General features: G+C 41.2%; 3 protein-coding genes across 6 annotated transcripts in view; 1 reads left to right on the top strand and 2 right to left on the bottom strand.

Moving 5' to 3' along the window:
- The window catches only part of zdhhc8b (zDHHC palmitoyltransferase 8b), a 64,022-nt gene extending 57,997 nt beyond the window's left edge, over positions 1-6,025 (bottom strand). The window contains exon 1 of one of the 2 annotated variants that reach the window (XM_058072047.2): positions 5,957-6,025. In XM_058072047.2, the coding sequence (XP_057928030.2) occupies positions 5,957-5,973 (17 nt within the window). In that variant the 5' untranslated portion in view covers positions 5,974-6,025. Of the gene's footprint in view, positions 1-4,368; positions 4,717-5,956 lie in introns of those variants that run through there. The other variant, XM_058072045.2, reaches the window with a different exon arrangement.
- Positions 5,004-9,357, top strand: pgam5 (PGAM family member 5, serine/threonine protein phosphatase, mitochondrial). Of its 2 annotated transcripts, none has more exons than XM_058072050.2 (6): positions 5,004-5,512; positions 5,768-5,940; positions 7,661-7,786; positions 7,902-7,990; positions 8,156-8,289; positions 8,911-9,357. In XM_058072050.2, exons 1-6 carry the CDS (start codon positions 5,280-5,282, stop codon positions 9,059-9,061), a joined length of 906 nt encoding a protein of 301 aa, XP_057928033.1. In that variant the 5' UTR covers positions 5,004-5,279; the 3' UTR covers positions 9,062-9,357. The 2 variants fall into 2 exon arrangements, with proteins under 2 accessions (XP_057928033.1, XP_057928034.1); XM_058072051.2 differs by having other exon boundaries at positions 5,005-5,512; positions 8,159-8,289.
- Positions 9,358-10,447: 1,090 nt separating this feature from the next.
- ankle2 (ankyrin repeat and LEM domain containing 2) lies at positions 10,448-24,344 on the bottom strand. 2 transcript variants are annotated; one of them, XM_078789184.1, is made up of 13 exons: positions 24,238-24,344; positions 22,285-22,746; positions 21,122-21,316; positions 20,666-20,850; positions 19,526-19,714; positions 19,328-19,450; positions 19,000-19,063; positions 17,727-17,902; positions 17,477-17,583; positions 16,927-17,114; positions 15,358-16,177; positions 15,135-15,266; positions 10,448-11,911 (listed from the first exon to the last, which is right to left on the bottom strand). In XM_078789184.1, the coding sequence occupies exons 2-13, from the start codon at positions 22,733-22,735 to the stop codon at positions 11,695-11,697; spliced, it is 2,847 nt and encodes a 948-aa protein (XP_078645310.1). In that variant the 5' UTR covers positions 22,736-22,746; positions 24,238-24,344; the 3' UTR covers positions 10,448-11,694. The 2 variants fall into 2 exon arrangements, with proteins under 2 accessions (XP_078645310.1, XP_078645309.1); XM_078789183.1 differs by lacking the exon at positions 24,238-24,344 and adding an exon at positions 23,520-23,646 and having other exon boundaries at positions 10,449-11,911.
- Between the last annotated feature and the right edge of the window lie 430 nt (positions 24,345-24,774).

The following is a 24,774-nucleotide window of genomic DNA, read 5'->3' as shown; positions in this document are numbered from 1 at the left end:
CGCAGCTCCAGATGTTCTTTGATTTTTAAAAAAATGGAGGCAAGCAATCGGCACTGGACTGCTAAGGAAAGTTTGTTTTTGATTCAAACTAAATTTCAAGACTGGACGAAGGAAAAACTGGAAATACGGAGTAAGTAAAAGAAAAACTCCAGGAAGTCGGTATCACGTGATGTTGGTGTTTCCGCTTTACTGCGCATGCCCCATTGACTATTCTGGTTGATTATAGCGCCGCATTTAGACACGCCATTGGAATATTCCTTTCCATATATACCATTGCTTTCGGAAAGGTCATTCGGGAAAAAAAAATAAATTCCTCATGTAAACGTGGCTATAGAAATTGCAGTAATACAGCAGAATAGAACATGCTATTTAATTAATGTGAGCCCCATCACATAAGTAATTGATGACAACACCAACCTTCTGCAAAATCAACACAAGGACTCCAAGTAATCAACTAACTCACATAATTTACAGTAATGCAACAGAAGAGAACGTACCAATCAATTAATGCCATCGTCACTCATGTAAGTAATTGATGACAGCAGCAACCTTTTGCAAAATACATCATCAATGGACTCCAAATAAGACTGAAAATAGGGGACGCACAATGCGGTGATGCCGCACAATAATCACTCCATCCTTTTCTATCAACTGACATGACGGACAAGCTGAAAGATAGGAAATCCCCACAAGAGCTTCAGGGCCAAACAATGCTTTCTCTAGGATCTGAATGAAGCATGACTGAATGGACGCATGTTGAAAAGAAGGAAACAGATGTGGAAGCCGGAGATTAGATTCCGGTCAGGCCTGCACTCCTCCACAGCTTGGCTGGAGTTTGACTGGTACCGCATGCCAACACTCACTACCTCTCTCATAATTCAGCACCATACTGCAAGGATTGCTGAACAGGTTTTGTTTATGTGATGCATTCACAGTCGTCATTCATTTAACCACGTGTGTCTATTCTATGTGTCTATACTTGCAGGTATATGCTAATAGTAATTCTGCAGTAGTTTTTTTGTGGTTGTGAAGCTACAACAACATTAGCAAGTGGGATTCACGAGTTGGCACCGGAATCAAACACAATACTGTATTATCCCGGTTAATCCATGACAGCTTTTTACCAACATGTTGTTGTCATGCTGTGGCATTATAATCAAATCTTTTCCCTAATGTGTTTTAATTTAATCTGATTGTCAAACACAAGCTGTTAAAGCCAAACACACTGTAAGATAGCAAATGCTTATACGGTGGAACCTCGGTTTGTTGGTTAACGTCAAATATTTACACCAAAATATTACCTTGATTTGCATACATTTCCAGCTAGCGCACAATATAATGTATTTTTAATCACAAAACGTTATGTTAGAATCTTTAGCTTGCTAACAAAATGGCCAACCGAAACCGGAAATCAGCTAGGTCACACCCCCCTGATGATGTCATCAGCAGTTGACACTCCAAAATATTTACACAAAACACATTTTTATAGTGTCATAATGATAGTATTATATGCAGAAAACAATTCAAAATGTATATAAATGATGTATGAAAGGAAAAAAAAAACAATATTTAAGGTTACTTTTAATTTCATTGAAGACCTGACAGTTCCCAAAGACCCGATGTTGCAGCAAGATCAACATCTTCCATAGCGTTTCTCACCTTCTTTATCAAAATAGAGGCACTTTGGCTCCATTTTGGGTTACTGATGTGAGAAACAATATTGAATTCAATAAATAACTAAAATGGAAAGGTGGTGTTAAAGAGTAAGGTGTTAATATCACTGCCACAACGTGCCAAAACCTGAAATATTGAAAGACAAATTATATGTAGTATTCTGGTAATTCCTAAGTAATGTTACATTGATGAGACACATTAGATTATTTCCACACTGCATGGAGACTGCATATCCGAGCCAACATGCCATGGCTGATCAAGTGAAAAAACGGTTATCCTCTCGTTCAGTGTGGAAGTGGTAGGTTGTTGGCTTCAAAATTTTGTCTTCCCAACTGTTTGACACCCAGTTTCAAATAAGTTAATTGGAGAGGGTAACTAGTTAGCTGGTGGTATTGCCAATTTCCGATACGTGCTTTATGCCGACATTATGTATCCACAGCAAAAAAATGGAGCTCTACCATATACTGTGCTGCATGCATCTTCTTTTATTCTTATTTCTTACTTATTTACTTCTTCATTTGTCACATGAAAAATGCTACACTGTAGCTGTTTTATGAATATGAAGCTTATTAAAGACATGGCTGGTGTGGTATAAACATAAAGGACTCTCGTGTGTGTTTGACAATAGTGAGACATGGCCTAGTTTGAACGTGTCCTGCTCCCCAGGGAGTTCCATTATGCTTCACTCAATCCTCTTGGCCTTTTACTGTAAAATGAAGGAGCAACCAAGTAAAGTCTTAATCCTCAACCTTGAACCATCTGCTGTGGGGATGAACCTTTGTGGACACATTTGAGCTACTACAGTACGTTGCTGCGTTTTCAATGCAAATTAAAAATCACAGCACATTCCTGCCAAATCTGCTTGCAAATGATGCTGTGTGTGTCTATGCAAAGACAACACACCAAGCGGCTGCTAGGACTTTTAAAGACGCAATCCAACCTACCTGCACAAGCCGCAAACACCATATGCTTACTTCAGTCTCAAGCGTTGACCTTAAAGAGTGCCCAAACAGCAGGGGTGCGGATCAAGCTTGTTCAGTTTGTTCCTACACCCAACAAACTCAAATACACACAAATCATTACTCACAGCAGCCATTATTTGAATTAAGATGAGATGCCTTCTTAGAGGAAAAAATATATCATTGGAAGCACCCAACAATGGATGCAGGAAGTAATCCAATTTAACTAGTTGATTTATTAGCACACATATGCCGTCCATGGGAGGTTTGCACGAGTTTGGATCCATTCTACCATATCTTACTTATTGTGTGGAAATATGGGGTAATAACTATAAAAGCAATCTTCACTCGCTGAATGACCGCCAAAAAAGGCCAGTAAGGATAATTCATAATGCCGCCTACAAAGAACATAGTAACTCCTTATTTCTAAAATCACAAATACTTCAACTTGCTGATATAGTTCATCTTCAAACAGCTAAAATAATACATAAGGCTAAAAATAACCAATTACCAAAAAATGTCATCCAATACTTCTCTACAAGAGAGGAGAAATATGATATCAGGGAAGAACAAAATTTGAAACACTTATATGCTAGGACTACGTTAAAAAGCCATAGCATTTCAGTATGTGGAATCAAACTATGGAATGGATTGAGTAAGGAAATCAAACAATGCACAACGATGAGCCAATTCAAGAAACAATACAAGCAGTTGATGTTTGCTAAATACAAGGATGAAGAGTCTTGAACCAGTCATGATGTGCTATACATATCACTATATTGACACTTACTATGGTACCCATTATGTCATTGGATGCTCATATCACCTTGTACTTTGGTACTTGACAGAAAAATAAAACAAAACAAAAAAATACATTAAATAAAACTAAAATTAATAAAATAAATTAAAAAAAATTATATTAGGAAAGCAGGAAGTGAACATATGTAACAGTTACTGATTGTAAATGTACCAGATGGAGGGGTAGGATTTAATAAGCTTTGCTTCTTCCTACTCCTTTTGGATATGTGGAACTGTGAACTGATTATGTGATGCATTCAATTGTAATCTGATGCATGTTCAAATGAAATAAAACCATTACCATTCCATGACAAGACAACAGCTCTTATTATGATGCACCACTGCAAATGACACCACCATAAGATAAATATGATGGTGCTGGTTTCATATAGTCACATACAAGCAATGCCAGATACAGTACTGTATATAAGCAAAGATTGGGGGGGGGGTGACTTAGGGTGATAGTGATGCTGAGATGGTATCATCCAATGCAGCCTCCTTATACTGACCTGTTGGTCCGGATTAGTTAAAGCACAATAGTTTTCCAAACAATTAGTATCCTCCAAATAAACACAATCTTTAGATTTAGCATAATGGGCTAATGCTTTGGGGAGAATTATTATGACTTTCCATAGTAACCTTCTGAGGAAATCCAACACTTTCACTTCAAGCAGCAGATGAAAAGAAGCAGCTTTTGTGAGTTTTGCGAGGCCTAACAGAACATGGAGCTCTTGTTCGATGGCTGCTCCCCCTTCAACTTGCACGGCTTTATAGCAACTTTACCTCCCGTATACACACACACACACACACACACACACACACGCTGAATGCTCCCCTGGGGGAGGTTTTGCAAAGCCACCTCGTAGCCGCATCGATCCACACACACACAATCCCGACATGCACACGCACAAATGAGGAGACTAAATGTGCAACTTACGTGAAAACGAAAAATAAAGTGGTCGATCCCACAAGGAGAGTGGCGGCTGTGGACACTGGGATGTATTTGGTGGGTTTAAATCTCTTTCCAGCGCTGGTGGGCATTCTGTAATGTCCACATTCCTTAATTGTTTATCCCGCTTGGAATTACATGGGAAAAAAAAGAAGATCCAATGTGGATTTTCTGGTGCTATTACAGGTACAATCAGTCCAAATCTGTGCAGAGATCCTTGGAGGCAGGAACAGCTCTGTGTGAAAAGCCTGGAAATCCCACCCTTCAAATCCAGCCCCATTGGTGAGGTCACTGGACCGCTATAAAAGGTGGAGCCTCCGCTGCAAGCGTCTCTAATGTTCAAGCAGCCTTTATTCCGGTAGAGGAAGTCGCTTTTGCGGACATTTTTTGCACGTTTCGTATCAATCATGCATCAGTCAATCACGTTAAACTCAATTCAGCTGGTTAATATACGAACATTATTTATTTTTTTTTTATCTCCCGGTGTTTCTATTCACTGTTTTTTTTCTAACAAGAAAAATATACTCGTGTTTCTGAAAAATTTAATTATAATAAATGCGGTCAACACAAACAAATCAAAGCGACGACAATGTTATTTCCTTGACAAGCGCGCCCCCTAGTGGGTGTCTTTGTGAGGTTTGACCTAAACAGGCTGCCGTAGCAACCTGCTATAGATTACCTTTCGATTTCGTGGACGGCGACGCATTATAGTTTTACTTTGTAAGATACACTTGTCGCTAATATAAGTGTGGTGGGTGTTTATATGATATTAATAATTAACGTCGTTTAGCTACAAAATAACTTTGGTTCACCCGAAGGGCGTATTCGGCGTCTGACGACACACTACTACATTTTAGCTAATTTGCTAGCATTCGTTAGCAGCCGAAGAGACTAAGAAGATGTTTTACAGGAAAACTCTCAAACTTATTTGCGGTTTTGCTGGAGGTTCCGCCGCCCTGGTGCTCGCCGCCGCCGCCGCTGCTGACTCCCGGGGCTATTTCGGCGAAAGGCGAAGCCAAGCGGGGAGCCGCTGGTTGAGTCTGTCCGTGTTGGACGCTGCCCAGCCGGCATGGACACCAGCGGGTATAACGCCTGTCCAGACTGGACACGCGTGGGACTTTAACTGGGATAAGTAAGATCTTTTACATTGTGTCATTTTGGAATCTGTCATTATCTTAACCTTGCTGTCATGTCTATATTTTTGCATAAATGTCATTATCTTACAGCAGCTCATTATACATAAAAGTGTAAACATTCTACTTAAGTCAAAGCAAACATTGCTAAAGTCCACATAGCCTTCTATTCATGTTAACCCAGTTTCCAATGGCTTAAGCTAACCATATGAGACAGCCACTAGTAATCCTTTGTGATCACGGCTGTGTTCCAGGAGAGACCCGTCTGCCCTCACCAATGGCAAGAAGAAAGAGAATGCAACTGAAGACCCCAGCTCGGAGCAAGACAACGGCAAACCGAAAGCAACGCGCAACATCCTCCTCATTAGACACTCTCAGTACAACCTGAGTGGGAGCACCGACAAGGAGCGCATCCTCACGCCCTTAGGTCTGCTTGGTCTCACCTGAGCTTGGAGCACATGAGACGTCAATGATGTGCACAACATTAGGGAGTACTAACATTAGAGTCGGTCAAGCGTATCATGGTGGTCCCCTTCATATGTAAAACACTGCACGTTTGGCTAGTGTGAGCGCATGATTGGCCAGAACACGGCATGCTAATGTACGCATCGCAGAAATCCTCCCCCTGAGGACTCTAAGTGGGCTTCGAAGAGAGGATAAGGGAATCTTAAAGAACCAAATCATAGAATGAGAACCAGATTGTTTATTTCTGACAACAATACCTAATACAGATGTTCGGGCTTATCTGCAGTCCCTGTATACCTACAAGTAAGCGGGTCTTATTACAGCGCAGCTGCAAATAGCACCCTTCCTGACAACAATACCTAACACAGACATCCGGGCTTATCTGCAGTCCCTGTATACCTACAATTAAGCGGGTCTTATGACAGCGCAGCTGCAAAAAAAAGCACTCTTCCTTTCACTGCCCGGCCGTGTTTTTATACATTCAAGATTGTGTAAGAGGCTGGAGTCCTGGACCAATCAGTTTTTGTCACTGCCCTTGCTTGAACCGCTTCTTTCATGGTGTTTCTGCTTTTGTTTGTTCGCAGGGGCATCAAGGCATCTTTTCCTTTGTTTGCAGGGGCATCAAGGCATCTTTTCCTTTGTTTGCAGGGGCATCAAGGCATCTTTTCCTTTGTTTGCAGGGGCATCAAGGCGTCTTTTGTATTGAGCAAATACCTTCAGCATGCAAGTCCAGTGTTTCCCATTGGTGGCTACCTTCAGGGGACTTTGCCGCCTTTATTGCAATCGCTCCTCCACAGCAACATTAACTGTCAGAATAAAATATACTAGGACTAGAAGACATGTCACTTAAGTAATGCAAATCGCTCCCGGCACATGTAGAAACATAAAGGCCATGTTGTCATCTAAGTAAGATAAATAAGGCTGTTGAGATATGTAGCGTACTGAAGGTATTTGCTCAATTTTGCTAGCTAAAGATAAAAGCTAAAACAAATGCGTAATCTCACAAATACAGACAAAAGATACTTATACACACACCCACACAAAAAAGGACTAACGTGACAACTGACATATGACAACAAAGGAAAAGCAGAATGTTCCAGATGCCTTGATGCCCCTGCAAAGGAAAATATGCCTTGATGCCCTAGCGAACAAACGAAAGACACACCATGAAAGCGGTTCAAGCAAGGGCAGTGGCGAAAGCTGATTGGTCCAGGACTCCAGCCTTGAGTGTATAAAAGGCAGGCCGGGCAGGGAAAGGAAGGGTGCTTTTTTTGCAGCTGCGTTGTAATAAGACCCGCTAAATTGTAGGTATACAGGGACTGCAGATAAGTCCGGATGTCTGTATTGTTAAGATTCCCTTATCCTTTATTCAAAACCCACTTAGAGTCCTCAGGGGGAGGATTTCTACAGTACCAACAATGACACAAAGGTTTTCGTAGGTTTCAAAATCATCAGAGCAATTTGATTGGCTGCTTGGTAGGTCTTTTGTTGCGATGCTGTGCCCTCTGTTGCATCATTGTTTTTTTTGTGTGTTGCAACTTTAGTATCATTAATTAAGTTTTCGCCCTTTTCTAAAATGACATTGTAACATTAACATTACTTGTTACATCCATCTACTTTCTACACTGCTTATCATCACTAGGGGTACTTCTTTACTTTTTCCGTTCTGGGTGTGTGCACAGGTCGAGAGCAGGCCGAGTTGACGGGTAATCGACTGGCAGCGTTGGGATTGAAATACGATGTCCTGGTCCACTCCAGCATGGCCAGAGCCACAGAAACGGCACACATCATCAGCAAACACCTTCCAGGTATCGGAGAGACGTTACGCTACATCCCATACGTGTGTATTTCTCATACTGCTACATGCAGTAATAGTGGTCAAGTGCATTTTCTCCTCGTGCGTTTGTTGTATCCTGGGTTCAGGTGTGGAGCTGCTGAGCTGTGATTTGCTCCGCGAGGGCGCGCCCATTGAGCCGGTTCCACCCGTCACTCACTGGAAGCCCGACGCTGTGGTGAGAGAAGTTGCACCCGCTCAGATGAATCGTAGTAGCACATCAGCTAGATTTGTGCTGCAGTATCATGTGGCATGTGACCGTGTAGCGGCTAATGGGGGGGGGTTCAGACAAATACACGCTCACCTTGCGGCGGTGGCTTTCAACCTCTCTGCCGTCCTCCAGCAGTACCACGAAGACGGCGCACGCATCGAGGCAGCTTTCCGCCGCTACATCCACCGGGCAGACCCCAAGCAGAAGGAGGACAGCTACGAGATCATCGTGTGCCATGCTAACGTCATCCGTTATTTTGTCTGCAGGTTTGTTTTCCGTCTGCTGAGCGAAGTAATAATAATAATAACTAGAAAATTCCTGCGGCAATTTTGATGGGCTTGCCACCTGTGCTGTGAACCTCGGGCCCGGTGCGCCAACGGCTACCGTGCTAGCACCTAGCAAGACAGCCTCAAGTACCGAAAATGTTGATGCAGTCCCATAGTGTCCCCACATCATGCCATGTGTCTATTTGCCTTTTAGAAATGATTAAATTAGCTAAAATGCTAACATGCTAACAGTCATCATGCTAGCACTTAGCAAGAGGGCCTCTAGTTTAGAAAGTGCCAAGGTTGTCCTATAACCTTCCTACATCATGCCATGTGTGTATTTGCCTTTAGACATGAGTAAATTAGCTTAAATGCTAACATGCTAGCAATTAGCATTTAGCCATTAATCACGTTTCTATAGACAGCTGCTAAGCAGCAGTCTATGGGGCTTGCATTACTGAGCAAGCCCATAATAATAAATAGTCACCATGTCACATCTATAATCAATATTTTTTCTCTAAATTCTACACACAATGCCCATAATGACAACATGGAAAAAAAGCTATTTTCAAATATTTGTGAATGTATGAAAAAGTAAAATATGTTTTCCTCTCTTCTCAGGGCCCTGCAGTTTCCACCCGAAGGCTGGTTACGTATGGGCTTGAACAACGGCAGCATCACGTGGCTCACCATCCGCCCCAGTGGACGTGTCGCACTCAGAACTCTGGGAGACGCGGGATTCATGCCACCGGATAAACTAACACGGACCTGATCGGTCAGAACGCCGCTCTTTTTGGGACCTGAGTCCAGAGGACGGCGGGCCCACCCAGTCACAAGGGGTCAAAGCTCAGTTTTCTCCTAAAGTGTCTTCTGCTTCGTTATCGCATCTTTGTTCATGAACCACCGCCGTTTGGGCCTAAGGGACTCAGGCGGTGTCGTCGTGATTGCGTCCATGCCAACAGAATGTAACTGGGGGGTTTTATACAATTGAGTGATTTCTAAACCAAAAAAAAATGTTTTTGTATTTGTGATTATTGTGTGGTGCAGTAAAGGTGAATTCAATAATTAGCACTTTTTCATTTTTATTATACACAAACCTTTTCCACCCAGGGTCACATAGTGAATTTTGTAAGCCAACACATATAATTGTTAAGAAGTTATAACCAGGAAAGTCTTGGGAAAAAATACATCTGTTTTTTTTTGTTGTTTTTGTTATATATAGGTGAAAAATCACAGTTAACTTTGCTTTATTTCCCCCATTTCCCGTCAAATATTTCAGCTTTCTTAAATTTTTTGTAATCTGTTTAGTCCCATAATTTTACTTTACCATAATGTAACTTTCTCATGAATATATATTTTAAATATTTCAACTTGGTGCTACATTTTTCTAAGCAATAATTGATATTTTTGTTAGGATACAACATCTCTATTTAATATTTTGCCTTTATTTTTGTAATAATACAACTGTTTTCAAACTATCTCAAACAAGTTGAAACCAACCATTGAGCCAAAGCACCGTTGCCAGGTCTCCAGAATTTGCAATTTTACAAAAAAGGTTGCTTATAACAAGCAGGCTTTTTTTTAATATAAGTGAAAAATCACAGTGAACTTCGCTTTATTTCCCCCATGTTTTGCTATTTTTGAATATTTCAACTTGGTGCTACATTTTTCTAAGCAATATTTGATATTTTTGTTAGGATACAACATCTCTAATATTTTGCCTTTATTTTTGTAATAATACAACTGTTTTCAAACTATCTCAAACAAGTGGAAACCAAACATTGAGCCAAAGCACCGTTGCCAGGTCTCCAGAACTTCACAATTTGCAAGCAATTTTACAAAAAAATGTTGCTTATAACAAGCAGGCTTTTTTTAATATAAGTGAAAAATCACAGTGAACTTCACTTTATTTCCCCCATTTTTTGCTGTTTGTCAAATATTTCAGCTTTCTTCTTAAAGTTTTTGTAATCTGTTCCTATAATTTTACTTTACCATAATATAACTTTGTTTTCACATATTATATATATTTTTAATATTTTAACATGGTGCTACATTTTTCTAAGCAATAATTGATATTTTTCTTAGGATACATCTCTCTTTAATATTTTGCCTTTATTTTTGTAATAATACAACTGTTTTCAAACTATCTCAAACAAGTTGAAACCAAACATTGAGCCAAAGCACCGTTGCCAGGTCTCCAGAACTTCACAATTTGCAAGCAAATTTTCCAAAAAAGGTTTCTAATAACAAGCAAACTACATAAGAAGCACCATCAGACACAACAGTAAAGGAGGAGTGAAGTTTTATTGACTACTTGAAAGCAAACAAGTTGTTGACATTACAGGCAGAGAATCCACCATCAAAAATGACTTTATGCAACAACAAAATAAAAAGCACAATAAGCATGATTTTAAGTTTTTAGGTGCATTTTTGCAAAAGCTTTGCACATTCAGAAACGGTATTGTTTCTCTTGTCACCTGAGAGCACACACACACGCATGACAGCACAATCTCAGCAAAGTTGTTTGTGCTCTCTGAGAAAGGTCGACTTCACCCAAGAGTTTACATTCAGAACAAATAAAAGTGGGCTTATCCAAATGTTAATCCTCTTACAGTAGAGAATGCATCCCGGGTTAATGTTTGTTTTTTGTTTTTGTTTTTTTTTTTTACACAAAGATTCCTTATTAAAATCTAAAGTAGAATGAAAAGTTATTGGCTTCATTTACTCTACTTTTAATGGTTAAAAGAAACATCACAGTTGCAAAATAACATGTTTCTCCTGTCTGCGTTTGTCGCGGCTCAAAAAAAAAAAAACTCAATATATCCTAAATCCACTGATAAAAGACAGTTTATTAAAGAATAAAATAATAAGTATGGAAGATCTCAGTTCCTCCGCATTTGCAGATATAACATAACCTTGCAGCCAAGTAAGTTATCCGTTTGTGAGCTAGAGAGTGTGTGTGTCCGAACTGACGGAACGAGTCCATCACTTCAGAAAAATTAAGGCAAGTTCTGAACTGAGGAAACCGCAGGAAATGGCAGTTGATTTAACACCTTTCATTAAAAAGAACCCAATTGTGCTACTGACCAACATACAATAAAAAAACCTGGTAAAATACTCCTATCTTTAAGAATATGCTGACCCAACAGTGTGGTTTGTATTCGTTAACATCCAAAAATGCTGACTCGGGTTATGAGACACACTTGTCACAAAACACATTACCTTCGATGCACCTATAAAGTACACACATATACATATTCTTTTCTCCCCTTACAATATTTAAAAAAAAAAAATCTTGCTTGTGCCGTAAATCTTTTGTATTATTCCGGTTTGTAAATTGTTTTGGTGATGGACGTTAAGCGGGACGCTCGGTGGTCCGATGTGCAGTAAAGAGTCGAAAAAGCTTCAAAGCGACGGCTCGTTCAAGTGCTTGAGGCGGATCCGTTGGATATAGCTCACGTTGGCGGGGCTGAAGCGGCTCGGACTGAAGTCCGGCGAGGCGGCGGTGTGGCGGGCGGGACTGAAGCGACCGGAGGGAGACGGGAGGCCGCTCGCCGCCGGGGAGCCGGGAGTCATATGTTGCATCCTGAGTCGCGGTTTGACCACTGCAGGGGTCGGCCAGCTGGACACAAGTCGACAATCTTTCAGTTTACATGTTGAGGACATTTTTTTTTTGAAATGTGTTGATGAGTTGATGTCCATGCATATCTGATTTAGTATTCACAGACACGCTAATCCGGATTATTACGGAACAAAAAAAGTCCGTATTAGCGGAGTGTCACCACATCACACAGAATCCCTACTCCTGGTTCATAGAACTACACACACAGCAACGCAATAAGTGGATAAAAACAGATAATACACAATCAATGTACATACATCCATATATTTTCTATGCCGCTTATCCTCATTAGGGTCTCGGGGGTATGCTGGAGCCTATCCCAGCTGTCTTTGAGTGAGAGGTGGGGTACACCCTGGACTGGTCGCCAGAAATGGCAGGATGCATACAGACAAACAACCCGGTGAAAACCCACCCATGCACAGGGAGAGCGTGCAATTTTTTATTTTTTTTTTTGCACGGCGGATGAGTGGGTAGCGCGCAGACCTCACAGCTAGGAGACCAGGGTTCAATTCCACCCTCGGCCATCTCTGTGTGGAGTTTGCATGTTCTCCCCGTGCATGCGTGGGTTTTCTCCGGGTACTCCGGTTTCCTCCCACATTCCAAAAAACATGCTAGGTTAATTGGCGACTCCAAATTGTCCATAGGTATGAATGTGAGTGTGAATGGTTGTTTGTCTATATGTGCACTGTGATTGGCTGGCGACCAGTCCAGGGTGTACCCCGCCTCTCGCCCGAAGACAGGTGGGATAGGCTCCAGCACCCCTGCAACCCTCGTGAGGAAAAGCAGTAGAAAATGAATGAATGAATGAAAACTGTACAGCAAAGCACTCCCAGCTACACAACAATAAAACCTACACATGCACACAGTAGAGGGTCATATTGAGCCGTATAAAATAATGTGCTTGAATACAACACCGCGCTTCACCGCTTCCTGTGCATTACAAGTTGAACCGCAGTGTGCGACACTTTAAAAGCACACCATTTTGCAGCGTTTCGTTTAATATTTACTCTGCCGATCGAAGGCGTCAGGAAGTGTTGACTGTTGGGAGGAAGGCTGCGTCGGACGTTCGCACCGGAAATGTCGCATTCGACTTTGTGCCTTTCATTCATATTCACGTCTGCTTGCTAACTGCTAGCACCCGCCTGACACAAAGAGGCTTGATAGCTGAGAAGATGCTCATTCTCTTCTGTGTTCATTCCATGGAGAGCCAATGTTCACAAACCGTCTTGTCATCCAGCCAAGTAGCACAGAGAAGCAGACGCAGATACACTTATTTTAATTTTTTTTTTTTAATCCTCCGATAAATTATTTTAACTGTATTGATGATAAACACTCAAAACGATAAATGACAACCGTCTTCCCTATCCACCGTTTCTGTCCATAGCTTCTGGAAGACCTCACTGGTGGCATCATATGTATACTGTACATTACAACTTCACTACTTTCCTACTTTGGGTTAATAGTGGTGTTTTTTTTACATGATGTTGTATGACACCCCCATCATCATCAGTGTAGTGCATCTACTGTATCTTACCCCCCCACATTCCCACTAATATAGTTCTGGTTAATTGCTGGGGTCATTTAAGTAAAGAGTTTGGTTTCTCAAAACAATATGCGTTCAAAAGAGTAATACATTTACATTGCAAATACGTTGCCAACAAAAAAAAGTCAGACCTCTCAATTGCTCTATGTTATTTCCTGTTCTGCCTGTTCGTATCACTATGTGTTGCCGCCTGTCCACTGTTGTGTGTGTGTGTGTGTGTGTTCCACAGTGTTTACATGCACGGAGGAAAACGCATAGTGATACCAACAGAGATGAAATAACACAGAGCAACTGATAGTTTGACTATCTTGTTAGAAACAGTTCAGTGATGCAACGTCACCACTACACTGCCGATGGGGATGTCATACAACTTCATGTAAAAAAAAAAATGTTTTTAATCAGAACTAGCACTAGCCCTTTAAAGCTGGTTGGCAAAGTAGGTCAAATGCACGTTATTGTCAACTACTGGACTGAAGTGTGGAGCACAAGTTTGTCAGCAACACTGAAAATGGGCACATTTCAGACAGTTGGAAATGATGATTAATCATAATTAATTTTAAAACTGATTAATCTAGCACTAGCAATTTAAAGAGAGTTGGCAAAGTAGGTCAAATGCACAATATTGTCAACTACTGGACTGAAGTGGGGAGCACAAGTTTGGCAGCAACACTGAAAATGGGCACATTTCAGACAATTGAAAATGAAGATTAATCGTGATTAATTTTAAAACGGATTAATCTAGCACTTGCACTTTAAAGAGACTTGGCAAAGTGGGTCAAATGCACGTTATTGTCAACTACTGGACTGAAGTGGGGAGCACAAGTTTGTCAGCAACACTGAAAATGGCCACATTTCAGACAATTGGAAATGAAGATTAATCGTGATTAATTTTAAAACTTATTAATCTAGCACTAGCCCTTCAAAGAGAGTTGGAAAAGTGGGTCAAATGCACGTTATTGTCAACTACTGGACTGAAGTGGGGAGCACAAGTTTGTCAGCAACACTGAAAATGGCCACATTTCAGACAATTGGAAATGAAGATTAATCGTGATTAATTTTAAAACTTATTAATCTAGCACTAGCCCTTTAAAGAGAGTTGGCAAAGTGGGTCAAATGCACGTAATTGTCAACTACTGGACCAAAGTGGGGAGCACAAGTTTGGCAGCAACACTGAAAATGGCCACATTTCAGACAGTTGGAAATGATGATTAATCGTGATTAATTTTAAAACTGATTAATCTAGCACTAGCCCTTTAAAGAGAGTTGGCAAAGTAGGTCAAATGCACGTTATTGTCAACTACCGGACCGAAGTGTGGAGCACAAGTTTGTCAGCAACACTGAAAATGGCCACATTTCAGACAGTTGGAAATGATGATTAATCGTGATTAATTTTAAAACTGATTAATCTGATTAAAATTTTTAATGATTTGACAACCGTGCTTTTGTGATGCTTTTAAGGATCTGTACCCTATACTTGAATATATATATTTTCATATTTCAAAGTAGCCATGCCCAATACTTATTTATTTATGGTTCGTTTATTAACGAGACACCAGTTTTTCCTGTTCTCCTTATCTTGGGTGTCATGCTCGTTGTGCCGTTTGTACTGCTAGAGGACACAGTAAGATTCAGATAAAGCCATGTAAAAGCTAAGAACAAGTATCCAGCAAGTACACTGACCTTTGCATGTCTGAGGCAGAGTAGGACGTCACTGTGCTCATCCACTTGTGAATGCTGGGATATTTTTGAGGATCCACCTCCACACTTTTCATTGCTGACAACACTTCTCTGTCCCACTTGGTAGGAGAATCCCTGTGTCATGTCCAAAATGTGGATCGGAGCACATACAGGTATGTCGTCAACATCATCATTGAGTAGAAAGTAAATAAAAATGGATACTCACCCACTGATAAAGAGTCCTTTTCTGACGTGAGGCGGTGTCCTTGGTAGGAACTCATGGGAGTTGTCCAAGGATTTGTAAGAAGAGGCCGATGACCCCGAGCTACTCAGGTCCCTCCCCCCGTGGTCCCATGATTTTGATCTTGCACAGACATTGCGTACCACTAAAGCGGCCCCCCTTGTCCTGCTCATCATTTCCAGGCTACTGTCCTCTGCCTCGAAAAACTCATCAGAGCTGCTGCTGCGCCTCTCTTCTGCGCCTCCTCCCTTCAGGACTTCATTGTTCTCAGACAGAATCATGTCTGTGCTTAAGGCAGAGCTGTAGGAGTCGAGGGGTTCTCTGTGCCGGCTCCCGCCGCTGCTCCTCCTTTCTCTGCACCCGTCAGTGCTGTCCAGGTTTTCTTGCAGCGACATGCGCTCAAACTCCACCATGAGATTGGAGACGGGTGACAGCAGGCTAGACGAGGACGGGGAGCTCCGAGGAGATACCTTCTCCCCATTGGGAGTCCTGTCTCTTGAGGAGGAGCATGCCCCGTTTTTGCAGACAATGCCGGGAGACAAGAGGCCGCCATTGCAGCAGCACAGGAGGTCCTGCTCGGCGGCAGTCTCGATCAGGTCAGCCCCCCGATACTGTGGTCCCATGGGCATGATGTGGAAGTCGTGGCCTCCCACTGCTCCCTTCAGGCTCTCAATGGATGCAGTGGAGGAGGTGATGCTGGTGAGCGCTGCGTTCTGCCTGTTCTTGATCTCCTCCAGGCTGATGTCCTCACCCTCATCCAGGAAGGCACCAACAGAGATGGAGTTGCAGAACTTCTTGGGTTTGCCTACAACCAGATGAAATATTGTTATGGAAGGTCATCCCTAAATTGGATTTATTAATAGCAGTCACGGCCCTGAAAATTCACAGATTTTTGGTAAAATTAATATATAAAAATGTCTCTAAAACAGGCGTTTTTTTTCAAGATGTACAGTAAGTAACAATTTATTATTGTCCTAACTGTGTTTATTTTCTCCAAGTATGCGGTTGTCTATATAGCATTATATAATGTGCATACAGGGAGCAGCGTCCACCAGTCAGTGGCCGACCCGATTTTTTTTTTTTTTTTTTAAACACGGGTAGTCCCACAAAAAACTACCGTACCGCTTTTGAAGTAGCTCTCCAAAGTAGCTTAATCATTTTTTATCAACTACTACACCAACAAAATTAGAAAGTGGGGTTCAGCAGTAGTCTGGAAGTCTTCTGGAACGCTTGAGAGTATGACCAATCACGGGCCGTCGGTGGAATAAATTTAAAAAAAAGACAGTTTTCGAAATTCAAGGAAATACAGCCTGAATAGTTTCTGGAAGATCTACAAAGTTTTCTGTGGGGTTATTGTGTATAGCTGCTCTATAGGAGTCCACAAGTGAGCATAATAGGTCCTCTTTAAATGAATTATGTTGTAATTTGGTGCAATATAGAAAATAAACATAACTAAACCTATAATAAATGTATCTTTCTAAACCTTCTAAAACGAAAAATTAGCATTCCTTTTCCTGGACTAATTCCTTCACCATCAGAATGAATGGGGGGTACCTGGGGAGGGTGTTCTAAATCGGTTGCTGTTCTCATTTTCCCCTTCTTCACGAGTCCGTGGACAGAAATCCTTCTTGCTAAGGTATTCTTCCAGCTTGTGAAGTCCCTCGGTTGATGACAGATCAACAAAACTGTCCAGGAAGTCCCAATATTCAGCCCAGGGGTGACCCATCTCATGAGCCAGATCTCTGCAGGAAGAACAGATTCATTATTTACACTGTTATTGCAAATATATAGTTACACAATTGGGGGAATGACTATTTGATCCAGTGCTATTTTTTTAAGGCTACCCCGTTACAAAGACACGGCTAGTTAATTTTCAAAAATACTCTATGGACATATTTAAGACTTATTGTTACTGGTTTTCGTCACCCAACCTATAAATCACTACATTAGTGTCATTTATTAATACTTCAGTTTCTTGCGTTATATGCTGAAAGCCTATTCATAGATATCATAGTATATATATATTTTTTTTTTAAATAATATCCCTGTTTATAATTTTAAGCATTTTATTTGAAAACTGTGAATGAAATGACTATAGAATTGCCTGCCAACTCTCTCTGCTCCACGGTCAGGATCGGACTTGAGGATGTTATGGAAATACTCTGCACGACTTCTCGGCGGGGTTTTCCAGGAGCGGCGAAAGTCATCGGCCTACAAGTTGAACACAAGAATGTCTGGTCAACTAACATTTCCATAAACCAAACATTGTCTGTCCAATAATTGGATCATGAAACATGTCAAAAGATGAACAAGGTTTCATTGTAGATACAATACTAAGCGAGTTAGGAACTTGCTTGAGAAGGACTTAGTGGACCAGCATAGGCTGTGACGGTCATCAGTGGATCCATGGGGCTTCTCGTGTGTTGCTGGATCAGTGAGAGGTTTTCTGAGGATTCAGGTGACCACAAAGAACCAATGATGGGATGAGAGGTGTTGTCTGCTGCTCTCAACAAGGGGATGTAGCAGCGGTCTGTGAGAAAAGCACAAAGAAAGACTCAAAATACAGTAGCTATTGTACTGTGCCAGTCTTTCCCATACATTCATTCAATTATTTGTGGCAGCGACAAATCTAATGAAGTCTTTTGGCGACCGAGATCGCTCTTTTTGATGATTAGTGGGTGCTACTGTGGGCAATTCATTCATTCATTTTCTACTGTTTATCCTCACGAGGGTCGCAGGCGTGCTGGAGCCTATCCCAGCTCTCTTCAGGCGAGAGGCGGGGTACACCCTGGACTGGTCGCCAGCCAATCACAGGGCACATATAGACAAACAACCATTCACACTCACATTCATACCTATGGACAATTTGGAGTCGCCAATTAACCTGAGGTACCGGAGTACCTGGAGAGAACCCACACACGCACAGGGAGAACATGCAAACTCCACAGATGTCCGAGGGGGGAATCGAACCAGGGTCTCCTCCGAGCTCTGTGGCCTGCGCGCTAACCACCGTGCAGCCTATTGTGGGCAACTCTCCCAACTAAAAACACTCACAAGTGACTCAGTTGTGTGTATGAGGCATTAATAATGACCAGATGCTTGTCTAAACATGCTTGTTAGATTTTCACGTTTTTTTTACTAACTTTATGCAAATGTTCAAATGTCAAATTCTAATTATACAATTACATCATCCCTTGCCACAAATAGATTACAGTCATGTTAGAAAAAAAACTTAAACTATATTAGGAAAGCAGGAAGTGAACAAATGTAACAGTTACTGATTGTAAAAGTACCAGATGGAGGGGTAGGATTTAATAAGCTCTGCTTCTTCCTACTCCTTTTGGACATGTGGAACTGTGAACTGATTATGTGATGCATTCAATTGTAATCTGATGCATATTCAAATGAAATTAAACCATTACCATTACCAGGGTGCTATTACAGTATATATTGTGACAAATAAAAATTGTACAATAATCCATTGCCCTTTTGAGCTTCAAATTTTGGAGCTTACTGCTTAAATTAAGCTTTTTCCATGCATAAATATTTAGATTTGAACTAAAAGTAATGAGCAATGACAATAAAATGATTACGAATGAAGACAATGATGTGAGTGGCTGGTCTTACCTTCTAAATAATCACTTATTTTCTGCCTCACCTCCGGGGTTTTGTTCCTTCTGCTACAAATGATCTAAGAAAAAAGTAAAATAAAAAAAAGTGTCAGTTGATCATACACACAGTTGGCACAATACAACTATGGCTGGATTAGCAGGGGAAAGACTTTGCTTATGCTCATCTAAATTTAGCATACAATGTGCGGCCAAAAGATTTAGAAAGACAGCCAATAGGTCACAACGTAAAAACCCTCCTGAGAAAAACGACAACTTTGGTTTGTCAATCCCAGTACTTGCAAAAAAAAAATCCTACTGCTAAGGTGGATTTGGTTTACACGTACATCACAAGGCTTCAGGTCATCCTTGTTCCTGCAGTTCTTATCAGTGTCTGGATGCGAACACAGCACATTGACCACATCTGGACACCCAAACTTGCAGGCAAAGTGGAGCGGTGACTCAAAAACCTACAGACAAAACAAAGAGTGAAAACAAAACCAGTAGAAGAATGTGTTTTTTTTTAATGCAGCCCAACAACTTACAGCCTTATCTGGAGTGTTGAGGTAAAGATCTACAATATAACGGATGCGTTTCTGCAGCATGGCTTCTTCATCATCTGGGTACATGAGGCGCATGAACTCGGGGTTCTCCAAGGTGTCGATCAGAAGCTGGGCGATGCCCGCCTGGTTCTCCTTGGCCGCCACATGCATTACGTTATACCGGCAGCCCTCCTGAGAATAAACATGTTAACAGTGTTAAAAAAGAAAAAAAGAAGTGGTGATCATTCAGTACTTTACGCAGACAATTAGTGAGACACCACCGCAATTGATTAACCTGTCAAGGGTTTTGGCTAAACCAGAAGTCTCCAAAATGTATCCACCAAGGGCTACATAATAAAACCATTGAAGGATGCTGGGAGGGCTACTTTTTGTTTTGAAGTTATCCATGTAAGCAGACCTACAGTATTATTATTTGCGTTTCAGGCAAAACAAGATGACTTTGTAAAATAGTGATTATTATAACAAAGAAGGGTGATCATGTCGTGCAAAATCTATTTGTGGGGGTCCAAATAACGGACACACCTCTGTAATAGATTTTTTTCCAGATTAAATGGGATTTATTTTGGTTATTATTTCCACTTTTCTTAGTTAAAAATGTTGTTACAATGTTGTATTCTCGTGTGAAATGATGCCAAAGTTTCAAATAATGAGGTATATGCATTTGGAAGTGAGCCCTGAAAGAAGTTTGGGATGAGTAGGATGAGTTTTTTCTAACATCGGCTCTGTGATGTGAGCTGGGCTTCCTTGTCCAGGTAAAAGGTGTGCAAGATGAGTGAAACCAAACATAGTGGACAAACACTTTTGGAAATCCAAGGAAATACAGCTGGAATAGGTGCAGATTCTGGAATATCTAGAAAGCTGTCTGTGCGAGTTATTGTGTGTAGCTGCTCTACAGGAGCAAATGGCCAGAAATGAGCATAATAGGTCCCTTTTAATACTAAAAATGCTATTATGCCTTTGACAAATAGACTGAATTAACTAAATAGACCAAAAAACATAACATTTTGCAAGGACTACGTTTTTTTGTAAAACAGTAAATTATTTTTCATTATTAAAGACCCTTAATTCTTCAGCATACGAAGAGATTTTGGACATTTTAGGTAGTGAAATTAAAGTGTTCACCTGCACGATCGTGGGGTTGTCCCCTGAGCCAATGAGATAGCGTGGGTTGCTCCAGACCAGCTCATAGAAGGTTGCCTCATCTCCCTTCTCTACTGGTTTTCTCAGCTTGGTTGTCAGGTCCTGGGTGCGTGGGCTCTTAAAACTGTTGGCTCGCTCACGGTTAATGGTATCCACCTCCATGTTGTCTGGCGTGAGTCGAAAAAGACGAGAGTGAAGGCCCAGCAAGGGGGAACAAGCAATGCAAGACACACTAAAAATGAAATACAGTATATAGAAAAATACAATATTATAATGAAATACAAGGTAATGAAAATGTTGCTGAATTTATAGTATAACAATTCAGCCTCACAGGACAACAATATATTTGAAGTTCCAGCTGACTTCCACTGCACATGCCTTCATGATGTTGACAACACAACACAACGAAGGCCTTCACACCAATATTCATCTACTTACCTTTACTAAGGACCTGGCCTGGTTTGACAGGAGACACGCAGGTTGCAGATTTGCTGGGAGAGGGGAAATAGTCACACATCCCCCTGGCAAACTTCTCAGCATCCTCACGATTGGAAAAAGCTTTGAAGCGCGCGCCCTTCATCACCTTCACAGCTTGAAGGGCATCTTTCTTATCTGTATACACGTGTGCTCTCTCTAAAAAATAAAAATGAAACAGTTAAGAATCAGCACAAATGTGTTGGAGCTGCAGCAAACAAAATAGTTAAGATGATCACAAATACCGGAGTTTAGAAGTTAAGTGAAAGGCCAAAAATTCAAATGCAAAATATTTTTTTCACATGACAGTCAAGCCCAGGGTTACATTCCCGGAACACCAGTGAATGCCAAAAAAATGCATATTTTTTACACACGGCCTCCACTGCCACCAAATCTTCCTCCTGGCTTGACAGTGTTGACATTCTCCTCCAAGTTTGTGTCAACATTTGCAATACAGGTGACTGTTGGAATTAGTAGATTACATTCAACTCCAGAATCCTCCCCTTCTCTCTCCGATTGCCGGTGTTCACTTGCGACACTATCCAGATTCAAACTCTAAATATGCCTCACTCACTTATTAAATGCATTTAAAGTATAAAATGTACAGGTACTCACCACTAATAAAGGATAACGTAAGATGATCCATGAATACATCGGGAATCGGGAGTCACTGTCTAGCCTTTAGCCTGGTCATCAGGCTACAGTTTCTCTACAACCTGTCTACACAATCCACACTGCATGCTTGTTGTAATTCAACTTACAACCATGTCTGAACTTGTGTTCACCTCGTTGCAAGTTATGAGGCCGGACCGACTGTCAAAGCTAGTGAGTGCTTTTGTCAAAATGTTGTGTCGCTGATCACACAACTTCAGTGCGTTCAAAGACCGTAGCACAAAGCCAAACCTCAAAGTTTAATGAGAAAACATCATCAGTGAAGCACAAACACATAAACATGTAAAAATTGTGGGCTTTCCAATAGTGGAATATGTATAGTATGCTGTATATTTTTTCCTGTATTATCATTTTTCTTGTGGAAAAACAGCATATTTTTTGAAAACAAACAAAAATCCGTTGTGAATGCTTAATCACAATTACAATGTGTTGGATAAACTGTAAGATTTTCTTACCATTTCGAGACAAAATATCCTCTAAAAGTGGACATACTCCATAATAAAAAGCTGGTACTTGTGCAGCTTTTGAAGGAGTTTCCATTGCAGATTGAGAGCTGTTTGAAGTCTTTGCCGAGATCTCGTCTTCCTCTGGCGGGTTGAGACCCACGCCGTACCCAAAGTCCAGCTCCTCATTTGGGCTGCTCCTTGTTGCAACAGCTGAGTTGGCACACGGTAAAGGTTTGGCATGGTCCACAACTGAAGTTACGCCGTCTGCACCCCTTGCAGATGAGCCGTTGTCCGATTCGGCTGCACTGCTTTCTGGAGCGGCGAGCACTCGGGCCAACTTTCTTTCAAAGATAGCTCGAGTGGTGGCTGTAATGGGGCCACACTTCAGGTCCGCCCGAGCAAATTCCTCACGCAGTTCATCAGCAGTCAGCCCCTTCAGCCTGGTCAAAACTGCCTCCATTCTTCAGCTCCCTGGAACACAGCAGAATATAAGCTACCGAGATATTGTCTTTATTTAGACTAGTTATACAACTGTCACTGTTGACACTGTGCACTGTCCACAAAAAGGCTTTGAAATGGCAAATAATAAAACACATCGCTCAATCTCACTTTGGATTTAGGCAAAATGGATAGCATATACGTTGCTTTACCATCATGTGCAACAATACTGTAACAAGACTGTTAAAAATCGTGGCTGTGAATCCCTGGCACTCCTGTTGCTTTGCAAGGGACACCCTGCATGAGTAGCCCTTTACTTGCACAGCATCTGGCAGAAATTCTACAGAGGGGTGATCATAATTCTTATTTGGTGCCTTGGACAATTGTGATGGCCCATAAACGCTTTTATACATATCAATTTATGTTAGTGTATTCAATGAGTCAATACATGAAATAACTATAGGCATGTAGAGTTAGCATGTGCTAGCTAGAGTGTTATCAAACCAGTGAGGTTGGACAGCCGGGTAGTGAGCATGGAAAAGCTAGCATGGTGAAAGCGGCTCTGATGAAATCTTGAATCAAAAAGCATGCATTTGGACGATGACTATCAATATGTATGCCGATTTTTGAAAATACGCCTGTATTATTCGGTTATCGCATGCTGTCACACCCAACTATGTCATTCGAGGTGGGTTCTCAGGCTGCAACGTACAAATCGGACTCGTCTTCGGGGGTGATGATGGCGATAAAGAAAAATTAAAAGTGCAGCTGATGACATCTTGTAACAAATGAGTACTCATACTCACAGAGTAACATGTTTTGTATGTGACGAAGTGCTCTGGGAAGGCGTCGTTAGTTTTACACAGGTAAATTGTTGGATACACACAAAGCTTTGGACCGTCTGATAGTCTGGGCTCATTGTTTACAACGTACTATGCGCATGCGCAGTATCAAGGAGTGCAAAATGTTACGTTCATAATCAGTGGGATTTTTTTTACATTTATCGACATCATGACATTACAGTGTAGTTTTGCAATATAGCAACGTATGTAAATGCATACAGCGTTATGAAACCTTAGAGGCATTAGTGACTCATAATGTTCAATTTTTAAGTTAATGTTTTTGATAGCTGGCAGCCCTCTTTAGGAGTACAATATTAATTTCCCAACTTTTTTTTAAAGTGGCATCGTGGATTTCTCTGATTGGCATAATGGTGGTGACATGACTTCAATAATACACCCGCATTCCCAGGCAGTGTGTTTTCGCGTCCGTAACACTACATTCTATTAAAGAGCTCAATTAAACTGAAAACATCAAATGTCTTTAGATGACAGCATTCTGCATTCTGAGGCAGTCATACTAACGTTAGCCCCTTGGGAATATAAAAGGGCAATAGGCACGTTTAGGAGTTTGAATTTTAAAGTGCGTGTATTGTGTTTAATCTGTATCAGTGTAAATCCATGCAACATATGGTATAAAATGAAGTCACCAAAGATATATTAAATGGACCATAACCATGCCCACCTCCTCATCTCCTCTCCTCGACCACCGTTGCTATGTGTTTTCTCACCGCGACGTGTTTCAAAATACAAGGACCCGGGGTTGTCGAACATACTGCCTGATTAAAAAAAACAAAGAATGGCGTTGACGTGCTGACATCATGAAGTGTTGGGGGTAACAGCGTTCATAAACGTTACTGATTTCAAGTAATAGGTAATCTAATTAATACACTAATGAATATAAAGTGCTGTTACCGACAGTGAAATGTGGCGCCTCAATATTGTAGCGTGCTGGTAGTGTCATCGAGTCTAACGCACTTGCAAAAAACAAACAACACTTACCAAAAAAAAAACTTTATACTGACCTTAACACGTCAACAGCAGCGCTCAGTGCCAACATTTCCAACTTTGCACACCTCTGCGTTCTCTACAGACCCACACACCACTTCCTCATTCTGCACCAATCAAAAGCGAGCTGCATTCACGGACATCGGATGTTCTACTACCAACGCGGTTTTCCAAAAATGACGTTCCCTGATAACTAATTGTATTTATGAAGGAG

Source organism: Doryrhamphus excisus, linkage group LG3, assembly GCF_037039965.1.
Source record: "Doryrhamphus excisus strain RoL-2023G ecotype Guam linkage group LG3, RoL_Dexc_Guam_v1.1, whole genome shotgun sequence".
Classification (NCBI taxonomy): domain Eukaryota; kingdom Metazoa; phylum Chordata; class Actinopteri; order Syngnathiformes; family Syngnathidae; genus Doryrhamphus; species Doryrhamphus excisus.
This window is presented reverse-complemented; position numbering and strand designations above follow the sequence as displayed.

Bases quoted from the DNA above. Each gene is read 5' to 3' on its own strand.
- ankle2 (XM_078789184.1), bottom strand. From the start codon at position 22,735: ATGGAGGCAGTTTTGACCAGGCTGAAGGGGCTGACTGCTGATGAACTG. The intron at 21,317-22,284 runs GTAAGAAAATCT...TTTATTTTTTAG, and splicing joins GGATATTTTGTCTCGAAATG to AGAGAGCACACGTGTATACA. The intron at 17,115-17,476 runs GCAATTCTATAG...TTCTTCCTGCAG, and splicing joins GGAGCAGAGAGAGTTGGCAG to AGATCTGGCTCATGAGATGG.
- pgam5 (XM_058072050.2), top strand. From the start codon at position 5,280: ATGTTTTACAGGAAAACTCTCAAACTTATTTGCGGTTTTGCTGGAGGT. The intron at 7,787-7,901 runs GTATCGGAGAGA...TCCTGGGTTCAG, and splicing joins CATCAGCAAACACCTTCCAG to GTGTGGAGCTGCTGAGCTGT. The intron at 7,991-8,155 runs GTGAGAGAAGTT...GCCGTCCTCCAG, and splicing joins ACTGGAAGCCCGACGCTGTG to CAGTACCACGAAGACGGCGC.